The sequence below is a fragment of the Octopus sinensis genome, linkage group LG5 (assembly GCF_006345805.1).
Source record: "Octopus sinensis linkage group LG5, ASM634580v1, whole genome shotgun sequence".
NCBI lineage: Eukaryota > Metazoa > Mollusca > Cephalopoda > Octopoda > Octopodidae > Octopus > Octopus sinensis.
Genome location: NC_043001.1, coordinates 19,530,837 through 19,546,511, shown reverse-complemented (window position 1 = coordinate 19,546,511; position 15,675 = coordinate 19,530,837). Strand labels below are relative to the sequence as shown.

At 36.6% G+C, this 15,675-nt stretch overlaps 1 protein-coding gene across 1 annotated transcript; it reads left to right on the top strand.

Annotated features, from left to right (window-relative positions):
- Positions 1-4,750: 4,750 nt before the first annotated feature.
- LOC115211734 lies at positions 4,751-5,710 on the top strand. Its single transcript, XM_029780387.1, has one exon. The coding sequence runs from the start codon at positions 4,751-4,753 to the stop codon at positions 5,708-5,710; it is 960 nt and encodes a 319-aa protein (XP_029636247.1).
- The last annotated feature ends 9,965 nt before the right edge of the window (positions 5,711-15,675 follow it).

Here is a 15,675-nt window from a genome sequence, read left to right as displayed (position 1 = left end):
TTTCATCCACCCGCTCTTTCTCATGAACGTACACCAACTTGCCCTTCGGAAACTTCACTGTCGGGGAAGTCCTTCTCTTGAAAACAACAGCCGGGGTGTGACATGTGATGCCGATTCACTCCCAAACTGAAATAGGCTCCCAGCCTCTCTATCATGAATGGGTTATGTGGACCACTCCTAATGAAAGCCAGAGTTTCCTTCGGCCTCTACATAAGAAGTATTAAGAAAACAATGTTATTTAGATATACTTTTATTTTAGTTGTTTACATTATTTTACGCTTGTTTATACTCTTATACATTCAAAGTCCACAAATTTCCTTATTTAAATTATGAATCATATTCCTTTCGATAACATCAATATGATTACAAAACTTCTTTGTAGACGATATTTTCTGTTTGGTCGACACTAATTTTCAAATTACTGAAGTCGGTTGCGCCACTCACAGCGATGTATAGCTGACCGTGTGTAAACATCGGAGTGGGTAAAAATACACCTACACGGTCTGAAGTCTGGCTCTATGCCTTGTTTGCCGTGAATGCGCGACCGGAATTTTAAGGGTTGCAAAAAATCAGACTTAGGCTTCCCTCTCACTGGTCTATGCGAATAATGTCTGGATGTTCTGGTACCATGGGTTATTTTGATTGGCAAAACTGAGATGTAAACAACAGCCGCTTCGATTAGCCGTTCCGAATCCTGCTCGAGACTGACACATTTCAATAACCACTAAATAATCACACACACTATATACTGACACACACTTTTTCCATTTTATTTTCACTATTAAACGTCCCCGTGACCCCCTTCGTATTTATGATGGTGTCACGAACTATACGATGGTCGGTAAATCTTTATATATAAAAGTAAGGTTGTGTGTCTGTCTCCTACGATTTAGATTCCTAACTACTCCCACATTTTGCGGTGCAGTTTAACCAAAACCGGGTATCTTATAGTCGTGATTCATATCGAGCCCTTCTGGGTATTAACGCGCGTCTACGATGAGTCTACGATTTAAAAAAAAATTTACCATAATTTTTCCGTATTTTTAATGCATTTTCGCTCGGTTTATATAAGGGAAAAGCTCTCTAAAAATTTATTATTTAATCTCAGAACGTAAAAAGCTACAGTAACCCCCCCCCCCTTTGTGGTTAGCCATATTGAGATGGCTATTATACTTTACATCTCTAAAAATGCTTATATAGTTATTTCCCTTACAAACCCGAGCAACGCCGGGCGATACTGCTAGTTTTTTTATAAAAATGCGAAGGTGGTTTATCAATTTAAAAATCGATACCCACGAAATAATCATACTTTCTGATTTTTTAAAGCTAAAAACTTTCCTGACGACCGTCTTTGTAATCCCGAAAAATATCGTAACCATTGGTCCAATCATCTGGCCGTGGACAGGAAACAGATGAAGAGATGGACAGACGAACAGACAGACGGACATAACGCCCATTACAGTAAAGATAGCAAATCTGCTCATCCACAATGGGAAATAAAGGGATGGTATTACAAATCTGAACCCTCTAAATTCACGAACTATAATACGGGTGTGGAATTCCAGAGTTAATCCTCGTCGCTTGAATTTTAACAAAAAAAAAAAAAAAAATCAAAGGTGATTTATTAATACAAAACTCAATATCCACTAAATAATCATACTTTTTTTTTTATACATATTTTTCGGTAAAAGCCTTCCCGATTACCTCCCCCGAAATCCCGAAAAACATCGTGACTATTGGCCCAGCCGTTTGACCATGAAAAGAGGACAAACAGATGGACAGACGGACAGACGGACAGACGGACATAATGCCCATTATAGTAAGATTATTATTATTATTATTATTATTATTATTATTATTATTATTATTTATTATTATTATTATTATTATTATTATCATTATTATTTACTTTTAATCTGCGTGTTTGTTACAATCACTTGCCGAGACACACCCAGCATCCTGAGGTGAGTGAAGGATAAGAGATGTTACAGTATGTTAGAAGGCTTGGGGAAGAGGAGTGGTAGGGGGTAGCAGCGAAATATCTTCATGTAATACAACACAGACATTTAAATGGATAGGGTTTTTCAAAGGATAAGGGCAGTACTTGTTAGCACAATCCTTTGGATTTCTCTGAGACATGGTTCTCCTGGGATCTTATCCAGACGTTTCTGACATCATACCTAGGGCATCCACAATAACAAGAACACTTCTCGCTTTAAAATGCCATATCTTTTGTGTTTCAATTTCCCGGTCCTCATATTTACTTAATTTGTCAAATTCCTTAACAGATATATTTTTATCAGTGGGAACACTTACATCTATTAGTCTACAAGTATTTTCTTCCCTGTCTTTGATAATTATGTCTAGTCGATTAGCCTGGATCGTTCTGTTATTATTATTATTATTATTATTATTATATTATTATTATTATTATTATTATTATTATTATTATTATTATTATTATTATTTATTTTTTGTTTTTCCTTCTTTCTTCAAATTTTCTTCCGTTTCTCACCGAGTGTTTTCCGTACACCTTGGGCAGAGAAGCTCATTGTATGCATTCCCAGATTACACACGCAAATTTACAGGTAAAATATGTATTTAAAAAAAATTAATAAACAACTAAATTCATGAATGGATGTTGTTTTCACAGCGATAATGCTCTTCTCAGTACATGAGCAGTTCCAGTTAATACGATTTTTGCACTTCCTGTTGGGATGGTAAGCCTGGTATCATTTTCAAATAGGTTTCGGTATCTTTTTTTATCATTCCTACAATCATTGGTACTGTAGTCGCCTTGAGATGCCACATTTTTTCAATTTCTATTAGCAAGTCTTTATATTTACTAATCTTGTCAAATTCTTTCGCTGCTATATTGTGATCGCAAGGAATACTCAAGTCAATTAATAAACACACCGGTTTTGTTTGATCTTTTATAATAATATCCGGTTTATTAGCTTTTATAGTTTTGTCGGTATGTACGGGGAAGTCCCAGTAAATCGACACATTTTCTCCCTCAGTCACAGCTTCAGGATGGTGTTTATACCATTTGTCAGCGGTTTTGATTTTATAATGCCGACATATTGTCCAGTGTAAATACTGGCCGACCCTGTCATGTCTTGCTCAAGTGCTAAGACTCTACACCCTGAGATTAGGTAGTCTATAGTTTCAATCTCATTATTATTATTATTATTATTATTATTATTATTATTATTATTATTATTATATTATTATTATTATTATCATCATCATCATCATCATCATCATTATCATCATTATTATTATTATTATTATTATTATTATTATTTATTATTATTATTATTATTATTATTATTATTATTACTATCATCATTATTATTAGTATTATTGTTATTATTATTAAAGCATCATCGGATACTCTTTTACTTGTTTCAGTCCTTTGACTGTGGCCATGCTGGAGCACCGCCTTTAGTCGAGCACATCGACCCCAGGACTTATTCTTTGTAAGCCTAGTACTTAATCTATCGGTCTCTTTTGCCGAACCGCTAAGTTACGGGGACATAAACACACCAGCATCGGTTGTCAAGTGATGTTGGGGGGACAAACACAGACACACAAACATATGCAACACAAATACATATATATATATATATAATATATATATATATATATATATATATATATTATATATATATATATACATATATACGACAGGCTTCTTTCAGTTTCCGCCTACCAAATCCACTCACAAGGCTTTGGTCGACCTGAGGCTATAGTAGAAGACACTTGCCCAAAGTGCCATGTAGTGGGACTGAACCCGGAACCATGTGGTTGGTAAGCAAGCTACTTACCACACACCCACTCTTATTTAAATGTAGAATAATGTCTATTGCACAAATGCAAACGTAGATGTATTTGATAATTAGTCGTATTCAAGATCTAAATAATAGAATGTTCGTTCGAAGAAAGGAAGGATTTAGCGGCACCAAGGAAACCATTAATGCTACTTATGTCTTACTGAGAAACAGTCTTGATGTTTCTTCAACATCATTATTAAACAGGAATAGATAATCCGATAATATTTTACAGACCATAGGGTTGAAGTAATCTAACATTTCACCTTTTGAAGTTTTGTGTATTTAAACACTCCACCCACACACATACGTGTATGCATCTATCTATCTATCTATCTATCTATCTATCTATCTATCTATCTATCTATCTATCTATCTATCTATCTATCTATCTATCTATCTATCTATCTATCTATCTGTATACACGTAAGTCATTCAAATACGTATTTGTTTACAACACACACACGTTTATTATGTTTATATATATATATATATATATATATATATATATATATATATATATATTATATATATATATATATATATATATTATATATATATATATATATATATATATTATATATATATATTCATGTATGTATGTGTGACTATATGGTCATATATATATATCTGTAAATGTGTGGGTGGGTATATATATATATATATATATATATATATATATATACACACATACATAGACATACGTATACTTATATATATCATATCTTTGTACATATATATAATTTTATATACATGTATATACGTGCGTGTGCGTTTGTGTGTATACATATTTACATATAAATGCACACACACACACGAGATGGACTGATGCTCTTAATTCAGTAATTTCGGTTTCTTGGTATATAAATATCGACAAAGTAATATTTAGTGACAGACCCGGACACGAACAGTGAAAGATGGATAATTTCAATGCTTCTGACGTTTCTTCACTAGATAAGAAGGTATCAAAACACCCTGTGATGGTTATCAGTGCCATAGTTATGCTTGTTATTGGCATTTTTGGCAACACGGTATCGTTGGTAGTGCTTTGCAGAAGAAGACTAAGAAGCATAAATATCGGAATCTTTCTGATTGTGTTCTGCTTAAACGACTTGATTATTGTGGGATTATTTTCGCACCAAATGCTGTCTAAAATGTTTCTGGATGGATCACTATTAAGAGAAATAATGTGCAAATATGGTCAATTTTTAATTTACTTCACACGTCAGTTCAGCTCTTGGATTACCGTTGCAATTTCCGCCCACAGAATGTTTGCTATATCACGACCGTTCTCAGCCCGAATGAAAAAGTTTGGTTGGAAATCGCAAGTTGTTACTCTTATTTCAATTGCTATTATTCTCTTAATTGTCAACATCATTAATAGTAGATATTTTCACTTCAGACATGGATCATGTATTTACGATGCCGGAATATTATTTATTGTAGTGAACAGTGTTTTTTACAGCTATTTACCATCTCTTATTTTGATTACATCTACTGTTGCTATAATTATTACTCTGTGCCGCCGTCCAAAATCATGGTCAACCCTGAAAAATAACAACAATATTTTCTTGGTGTTGGCCATAAATATAATGTATCTGATTTGTTCACTTCCACCTTCTGTCGTATTTCCTTTATTTGAAACGGAAGTAGCCAAAGATTTGACAGTCAAAAACATGATGGCGATACTTTCAAATTTCGACAATGCATTTCATTTTGTTTTGTACATGTTGAGCGGTCGGTTGTTCAGAGAAGAATTGAAAAAATTAGTGAGAAGGAGATGTCAACCGAGTACAAATTCAGCTTCTGATGCGATCAAACAAGGACGCCCTTACGTGATCCCTGGACAAATGGAAAAAACACCCAAATCTCAATGAAATTCTCACACTAACAACTTAAAAGTAGAAAAGGAAAAAGAGAAACAAAAAGGAAAAACAAAAAACAAAAACAAAAACACATTATACACACCTAAAGAAGTCCAAGATGCGCCTAAATCGATGGGATGATCAATCCTGGAATGCCTTTCATCACGACTACTCAATCAGGGTTGACCTGTAACTAAATAACGGCACCACTGATATTTGAACCCTGTTACAGATAATATGACCATCTCATCGTCCTATTATATAAACTTGTGAAGAAATTTAGAAGTTCGTACGTTGTGGGATATTTTGTATGTTGATTCTGAACTATCGAAAAACTCTTTACTTTTCACCGACGCTGAAGGCCATCCTTTCTACTAGATACCATCACTTTTTCCGCGAATGATTCGAAGGACCCTATATGAAAATATACTTTAAAACATCAATAAAACTGTAAACACATAGTATATGGTAGGATTTGTGGAGGCGCAATGGCCCAGTGTTTATGGCAGCGGACTCGCGGACGGAGGATCGCGGTTTCGATTCCCAGACCGTGCGTTGTGTGTGTTTATTGAACGAAAAGATCTAAAAGCTCCACGAGGCTCTGGCAGGGGGTAGTAGCGACCCCTGTTGTATTCTTTCGCCGCAACTTTCTCTCACTCTCTCTTCCTGTTTCTTGAGTAACGCTGCGATGGACTGGTGTCCCGTCCAGCTGGGGGGAACACATACGCCACAGAGCCACAGAAAACGGGAAACCGGGCCCATAAAACTGGCTAGGCTTGAAAAGGGCGCATAAATAAATAAATAAAAATATGGTAGGATTATAATTTTTGGGACTATTAATCAGATTGCATTCGAACAAGGGTTCTTTGTTTCTTCAGTTTAATAAAAGAGGTTCTTAGTCAGAATCCCATCAGAGACCATGGCTAGAGGATAAAACACCGGTTGACAATCAACGATAAAACTAATCGAAAAGGAATTTAGATGAAAATTCTTTACCATATTTCATCATGACTAGAATATTGTGAAGAAATTTAGAAGTTCGTACGTTGTGGGATATTTTGTATGTTGATTCTGAACTATCGAAAAACTCTGTACTTTTCACCGATGCTGAATGCTATCCTTTCTACTAGATACCATCACTTTTTCCGCGAATGATTCGAAGGACCCTATATGAAAATATAATAGGACGATGAGATGGTCATATTATCTGTAACAGGGTTCAAATATCAGTGGTGCCGTTATTTAGTTACAGGTCAACCCTGAAATATGGATTCATATTTCATCATGACTAGAATCCTACCATATAATTGTCTGAAAAAAATTTTATTCATAATTACGCATTCCAAACATTTACACACTGGAATTTCATATTTGATCTACCCATGTTACCCCAAAGGCCACAAATTCTTAGATATTTTGTTGCTCAAATTTGAACAAAACTTTTTCCATTTAAAACTGCAGAGACATACTAGTAAATTTAATTTTGTAATTAATTCAAATTATATTTCTTACAAAGTTTCATTTCAGGTTATATTATTTAAGTTATGCTCAAATGTGGTCAAATGTTTTCTTTCTTTTCTTGTATGCTTTTTAAATATTTTTTTTGCTTAAATATGTGAACATCTTTTCTCGTTTTTGTTTGAAATGCAATCTTGTTTCGAAATATTAATTTAGATGTCAACATTTTTGCACAACAAATATTAGCATTTATTCTGTGCTCTAAAATAAAAGAAACTAATACTCAAAAATATTCGTTTATTATACTTCACGTTGAAAGCACCGGTTCTCGTCCAATCATCGAAGTTAAGCAACATCGAGCCTAGTTAGTACTTAGATAGGTGACCGCTTGGGAAACCTCGGTGCACTAAGCGTAACACATTGTGAGGCGGCCAGCTGGCAGAAACGTTAGCGCGCCGGGCGAAATGCTTAGCGGTATTTCGTCTGTCTTTACGTTCTGAGTTCAAATTCTGCCGAGGTCGACTTTGCCTTTCATCCTTTCGGGGTCGATTAATTAAGTACCAGTTGCGCACTGAGGTCGATGTAATCGACTTAATACCTATGTCTATCCTTGTTTGTCCCCTCTATGTTTAGCCTCTTGTGGGTAATAAAGAAATAGGTATTTCGTCTGTCGTTACGTTCTGAGTTCAAATTCTGCCGAGGTCGACTATACAACCTATATGAACTCCTGTACCAGTGACCCAGGCAGCAGTATCACAGCCACGACTTCACGTACGACATGTACTCGTAACCGGCTCAGCATCGTGACCGCGATTTCTTGATAGAGTATTTCAACTACCGTGAACTATTGACTACGAACTGGTATTATCTTTCTTGTATCTACGAATTTACTTCTCACTTCGATGTCTACAGACTCTTTCAGTGTCTCCTTCTTCATTACTATCCTTAAATGTTCTTAACACGCGCATACATCTATACTTACACACACACACACATACATACATTTTGTTCTCATGACGGCTTGTCTATTATTCTGTATACATGACGCACACACAGACACACACGTTAAGATATCAATAAATCTTCTCTTAATCATTCTACGCGGTTGTCTCCTTTTCCATCTGGCAAGTAAACGGTTATATCAATATTTTCTTTATTGTAAGAGCTGTGTGATGTGGTACTAAAAAGCCATTCTCGCACCTCACATCGCACGGTCCTTACACTTAAAATAGATTAGGTTATATTTCACAAAACGGGATATACAGCAGTACCTCTTTCTTTACTACCCACAAGGGGTTAAACACAGAAGAGACAAACAAGGACAGACAAACGGATTAAGTCGATTATATCGACCCCGGTGCGTAACTGGTACTTATTTAATCGACCCCGAAAGGATGAAAGGCGGAATTTGAACTCAGACGAAATACTGCTAAGCATTTCGCCGGCGTGCTAACGTTTCTGCCAGCTCGCCGCCTTACAGCAGTACCTCACTTAGCGCTTTAGATACATACCTAAAAATGCAGCTCTGAGCGAAACAGCGCTATTCGAAGTAACATAGCACAGTATAGAGATACAAGCTTGTTAGGATATTTCTAACAGTGACAGGAATGCACTAGAAATGATAGATATTGCTAAATGACCGAAAAAGAGAAAACCCCACAAAAAAAAAAGAGAAGCTTTTGATAACCTCATATAATGTGACGTTAGCTGAAGTTATGAGAAATTAGGAAACAGGATTAATATCTGCGTTTTCTTGAGTTTTCCTTCCTGAACCCAAAAACTCGCAGCTACAGGATACCATGTCTCGAACCCCTTGCTGATTCACTGTCCGTGAAGGTAATACTCATTAAACTGATCCCTGATTTCTGTAATATTGGTTGTTGGTGCTGCGGAATTCATTTGTAAGAATTCGTTCTAATATTACTTATTCCATTGTATGATATATATATATATATATATATATATATATATATATATATATATAGATATATATATATATATATATATATATATATATATATATATATATGTAGTGGATCTTGCATGCATGAAGTGGATTCAATCCACCACAGTAAAATTTAAATTAACACTGCAACAGAACTTTTCCCACGGTGGAACAATGGTTTTTCTCTGACAGGAGTTTTACATTTTCCAGATGCTTTTAGCTAGGCCGAAATAATGTCTTCATCACTTGACCCTTTCTAACCTCTTCTACTTCACCAAAACCTAGAATAGAGATAACAAAACCACCAACTAAATCTATTGTTCTCAATGATATATCTATCCTGCTGGATAGTTATAAATGCAAGAACACCCCAAGCAAAAATCAGTCGGTGACGACTCAACGAATTCAATCACATAGTGATGACGCAACCAGTTAGTCACTACGGTGACGACGAAGTCTGGCTGACCAGCTAGAACCTTGGTCAGAGGAAGAAATGAAGCTTGCTGTCAGTAGCTGTGAAACAACACCCTACAAATCTCACTAGCTCTAATTCTGTTCTCTTACAACATCATTCTATCGCTATCTGCAGATTACTACAAACAATTCGTATACGCCAAATTATGCAAAGAAACATTCTACCGCATCTAACTTTCTTTCGCATGTTCTCGGATGCTATAACTTACCGGTTGAGGCAAGGTATTGTAACGTAAATATTTCCTTAAAACTTCACGCATTGTTCATCTTTCACATCCTACAACATGCAATTATAAGAACAAACTTTTATCGTCACAACTGTTGACTCCGACATTTCATATTATTGCTTGCTAATCAATCTTACCCGTTACAATTGGTGATCTCGACGTTGCACCATAACAGGCATCGCTACAAAAATAAAACTTCATCGCTTACATATATATATATATATATAATATATATATATATATATATATATATATATATATATATATATATATATATATATATACATACATATATACATACATAATACATTTATATATATATGTATGTATGTATGTATGTATGTATGTATGTATATATATATACATACATAGATACACACACACACACACACATATATATATATATTTAAATGTATGTGTATTTTTTCAATGTGTACAAGTAACACGGAAAAATAAATAAATAGTTACGGGGGTAGCAAACAATTGACATAAGTACCAAGGATGTTACACCCTGCTTACAAAGGTAGACATTTCAGGGTTTGGTGAAATGTTTTTATATAACAGATAAATAAAGGAAGGGAGTTAAACTCAGGTGTTATTCAAATCTTTAAAGATTTGAATAACACCTGAGTTTAACTCCATTTCTTAAATAATATATATATATATATATATATATATATATATATATATATATATATATATATAAATAAATATAAGAGAATGGTCACTATATAAATTAGAGAAAAACCACTATTATGCAATTCAAACAACGATAGACATAAAGCAAATCATAAATAAAAAATAAAATATATTTTTTTAAAACATATATAACATTTTTATTTCATAAATAGTAATAATGGAGTAATTTATTTATTGTTTATATTTTATTGATAGAAAAAAATATGGATTATTAATTACTATATCTGTTGATTATAAGTTAGATACATGTATTAATCACACCTGATACGTTGTCTCTTTTTAACATTTCAAATATTATCAGAAAATGACGCCGCTGAAAAATTATGAATGAATTACTTCCCCTAGACAGAGGAGCTGTGGTTGATTGCGGTGCTAGAAATATCAGCCAAATCTCTCTCTCTCTCTCTCTCTCTCTCTCTCTCTCTCTCTCTCTCTCTCTCTCTCTCTCTCTCTCTCTTCTCTCTCTCTCATCACACCCTACTACCTTAATAGGTCGTATACATAAAATAATGTAGTCCTAGATATCTAAAAATATTGAGTTGAGTACAAATAGATTTGAAAAGTGAGTGTTGATTTAGCACTAAACAAACAACTCGGATCCTTTCGGTTTGAACGGCAGTTTTTAAAAATAATTTCCACGTAACTAAACACTTTTAAACTTCGTATACTGGTAGAATGTGTTTATGAAACATCTTTTTTCTCTTGGCTTTATTGAGAAAATTCTATAGTTTGTAAGATATTTGTCGTTTTTTTTCTTCAATTTCTGCAATTTCAACCAATCAATGACGTCTATTGAGGTGAAAACATTCTGTGCCGTATGAATATGTCTCTCGTTTAAGAAACAGATTGGGTTTATTTACATTTGTGAAGAAAAAAGATATCCTTCCTCCCTAACCCTAACCCTAACCCTAACCCTAAAGCCGATTGAAATGCAATAGATCGATACTAGGGTCATAATTATGGGTGACAATTTCATATGACACCGCTAGAAAAAGCTGCCGTTCAAACCGAAAAGATCCAACAACTCTGATGACAGATCAAGGTTCGAACCTCAACGCGACCGTTCTCCCCCATAACACGTGTAACCATAGTTTTTTTAAAAATCGTTTTAGTAATCTAACGAAGGGGCATGCTAGAGTAACGCCAATTTCGTGTATGCGGGTGAATCATTCCCCACTGCCATCCCTAAGGCTTCATTGATTTTTCCACTAACATTATTCATTGTTGTGTATCTATAACGTACCGCTCAAAGTAATTGGATTACATTAACGGTAGATTTCCATAAAATACTTCATTTGGGCCTCACTATCAAATTCAATCAAATTTTATTTTACCATTCATACCTGGGTACTATTTAAGAAGAGTGGTCCCGGTGCGCGCATCCGCGCTAGCTAGTCGTGACTAGTCGATCCTGGCTGGATTAAATTTCACTTAAATTTTAACCCTGTTATATGGTAAATTTGCGGAGGCACATGGCCTAGTGGTTAGAGCAGCGGACTCACGGTCGAGGGATCGCGGGTTCGAATCTCAGACCGGGCGATATGTGTGTTTGAGTGAAATACCTAGCGTGAGTGCGCGTATGCAAATTAATAGATGTTTTCTTTTTAAAAACAAAATAAATAATTTTTTTACACAAAGTAATAATTTTTTAAAAAACAAAGTAAATAAAACACAAAATAACTATTTTTTTACGCAAAGCTGTTTAGAAAAAATAATTTATTTACTTTGTTTAAAAAAAAGATTATTTTGTTTTAAAAAACCCTATTTGTTTTTTTTAAAAAGAACATCTATTAATTTGCATACGCGCACTCGCGCTAGGTAGTCGTTGTAGGATCGACTAGTCACGACTAGCTAGCGCGGATGCGTGAGTACGCGAGTACACGCACCGGGACCACTCTTCTTAAATAGTACCCATACCTGTTTCTCACATGCACTCATTTTGCTTAAATATGTTTGTCTCTAACCTATCACGTAACAACTAACTGACAAAATACCATTTTAGCCTGTATTATACTGACTCCATATACTCTTTACTTGTGGCTTTTAACTACTAATGTGACTTCGTCTGGTGGAAGCACTCCGTCAGTTACGACGATGAGGGTTCCGGTTGATCCGAATCAACGGAACAGCCTGCTCGTGAAATTAACGTGTAAGTGGCTGAACACTCCACAGACTCGTGTACCCTTAACGTAGTTCTCGGGGATATTCAGCGTGACCCAGAGAGTGACAAGGCCGGCCATTTGAAAATACAGGTACAACAGAAACAGGAAGTAAGAGTGAGAGAAAGTTGTGGTGAAAGAGTACAGCAGGGATCACCACCATCCCCTGCCGGAGCCTCGTGGAGCTTTTTAGGTGTTTTCGCTCAATAAACACTCACAACGTCCGGTCTGGGAATCGAAACCGCGATCCCATGACCGCGAGTCCGCTGCCCTAACCACTGGGCCATTGCGCCTCCACTTCGTCTATATGGTACATGAAAAACACGTTTATGAGCCTTGTGAGTTCTGAAAGCCCAGCTAGCACTTGAATAGTAAAAAAGAACCTTCGTTTAGATGAAACTGTTTAAAATACTCTTCCTCATCGCAATCGTTATAGTATTTAGTATACACACAGAAACCCACTGTTAGTATTGGCTGGATTAAATTTCACTTAAATTTTAACCCTGTTATATGGTAACTTTGTGGAGGCACATGGCCTAGTAGCTAGAGCAGCGAACTCACGGTCGAGGGATCGCGGGTTCGAATCTCAGACCGGGTGATATGTGTGTTTATGAGCGAAACACCTAAGCTCCACGCGGCTCCGACAGAAGGTAATAGTGAACTTCTGCTGACTCTTTCGCCACAACTTTCTCTCACTCTTTCCTCCTGCATCTTGCAGCTCACCTGCGACGGACCGGCGTCCCGTCCAGGTGGGGAACCTATACGCCAAGGAAACCAGGAAACTGGCCCTTATGAGCCAGGCGTGGCTCGAGAAGGAACAAACAAACATTTGGTAACTTTATCCGTCATGCAATTGAATTTATCACTAAGCATAACTAACCCATGGGTTATAGGCGTCCTGGATAAAGCAGCTTTCGGCTCCTTGACTTGTTTAATTTAATTTGTTACAAAGAGAAAACTGCGAATGTAGAAGTAAAGTGTTTTTATAATCTACTAAATATACCAATAGGATACTTTATTTCATTTTTTATTTTCGTGTTTTCCATTTGCTTATCTGTGTTTACTCTAAACGCATGATGCGACACCACTAAACACATGATACCCCGGACGACTGCTTCAGTTGTCAGTGCCTTTACATGTAGCGTAGCTGATATCCTCACTGTTTGAGAGATATATTAGAAATGATCTCGTGTTAGATAACAACCATCTTCGGCTATTTGAACCCTGTTGTGTCCACTGCTCTGATTGGTTGGCATTGGCGCAGTTTTTCTCTCGCCTTATTTCGCGCCAATGTGTAAGCCAACCAATCACGGCCTTCGGATAAGGTCCCATGACACGGTCTTTTTGGGTTCTTACTGGAGCCTTTAGCAGGTTATAAAAAGGCCCCAGCATTCACGATTTCTCGTCTTTGGTTCCAGTCTAAACACATCAGGTGACACTACTAAACACATGATGCCCCGGACGACTGCTTAAGTTGTCAGTGCCTTTACGCTGTTCGATGCTAACAAGTTTGCAGCAGTGACATACCGTGGTGTATGGGTTTGTGGATGTGCGGATGTGCGGCCCGCACAGAGCGACCAATTTATGTATTTATGTGGTTGTAGTCGAAACTGTTGCATTTAAGAAAGATGGCGGGCAATTTGACAACAGCACAAGGCAGCCAAAACCTACGCTACACCACAGGTTTGTGTAGAAATGCTTTGTACATATTGATCATGTGAAGATGCGTGGCTTAGTGGTTAGAATGTTGGTTAATGATAAAAAACCAAGAGTTTGATTCTTAGACCAGGTAACACGTTGTGTTGTCATACCGGTTCCCCAGTGGCATAGCTAGAGTGTGTGCCACCTGGGACCACCTTTGAGTTGGCCGTCCCCTCCGGACCTCTTGCCTATGCATGATTGTACAGCAGTAACTATTTCTTTACTACCCACAAGGGGCTAAACACAGAGGGGACGAACAAGGACAGACACACGGATTAAGTCGATTATACCGACCCCAGTGCGTAACTGGTACTTATTCAATCGACCTCGAAAGGATAAAAGGCAAAGTCGACCTCGGCGGAATTTGAACTCAGAACGTAGCGGCAGACGAAATACCGCTCAGCATTGCGCCCCGCGTGCTAACGTTTCTGCCAGCTCGCCGCAGTACCGCAGACCTTAAAGTGTCGCCCCTATAATGGTATCACCTGCAGTGGACCGCTCCTCCCTCCTAGCTACGTTGTTACGTTTCACGTTGCTCCTTTTTACTCCACTGAAAATGAGTATTCCTTAGTGCTGGTGCAGTTCTCTCACTCATATTCACAAAGGTTTCGCTGAGTCAAGAGTGGGACGATCCAAGAGGGCTTCTACGTCTGCTCGCGATTTCATAGGAGCCTAAAACAGTTAATGAAAAGCATTGCTCATGCTACCAGCTGTCACACAGTTGCGAGTGACAGCTTTGCTGCTTGGATATAATGATGAAAATGGAATGTAATTGTGTTTTTCTGATACACTATAATACATTAATTTCAAATTTTGGCACAAGGCTAACAATTTTGGAGAAATGCGCGAGTCGATTATATCGACCCCAGTGCTCAACTAGTATTTATTTTATCGAAAGATGAAAGGTAAAGTCAATCCTGGTAGATTTGAACTCAAAATGTACAGTTGGAAGAAATGTCGATGAGTATTTTTTCCGGCACAGTAACGATTCGCCACTTTGATACACTGTAATATATTAAATAACGTCAACATGAGGAAGCTACCGGAGTTGACGCTAGAGATTGCACTGTTTCTTTATCTTGATCCGTCCATCCATAAATCGAATTTAAATTGTACTAGCAGTATCGCCCGGCGTTGCTCGGGCTTGTTTTCTTTTCGACCCTTTAGAATTGGAATTTTTGAAAAGTAAAAATTTTGCATTATGTAGCTTGTTATTCTCTTTAAGTGAACATTTTTCTGATTGAAATACACCGAAAAATGGCGACACAGCAGTCAAAAAATCGTAAAAAAATAGGGATTTTCTTAGAAAAAAAG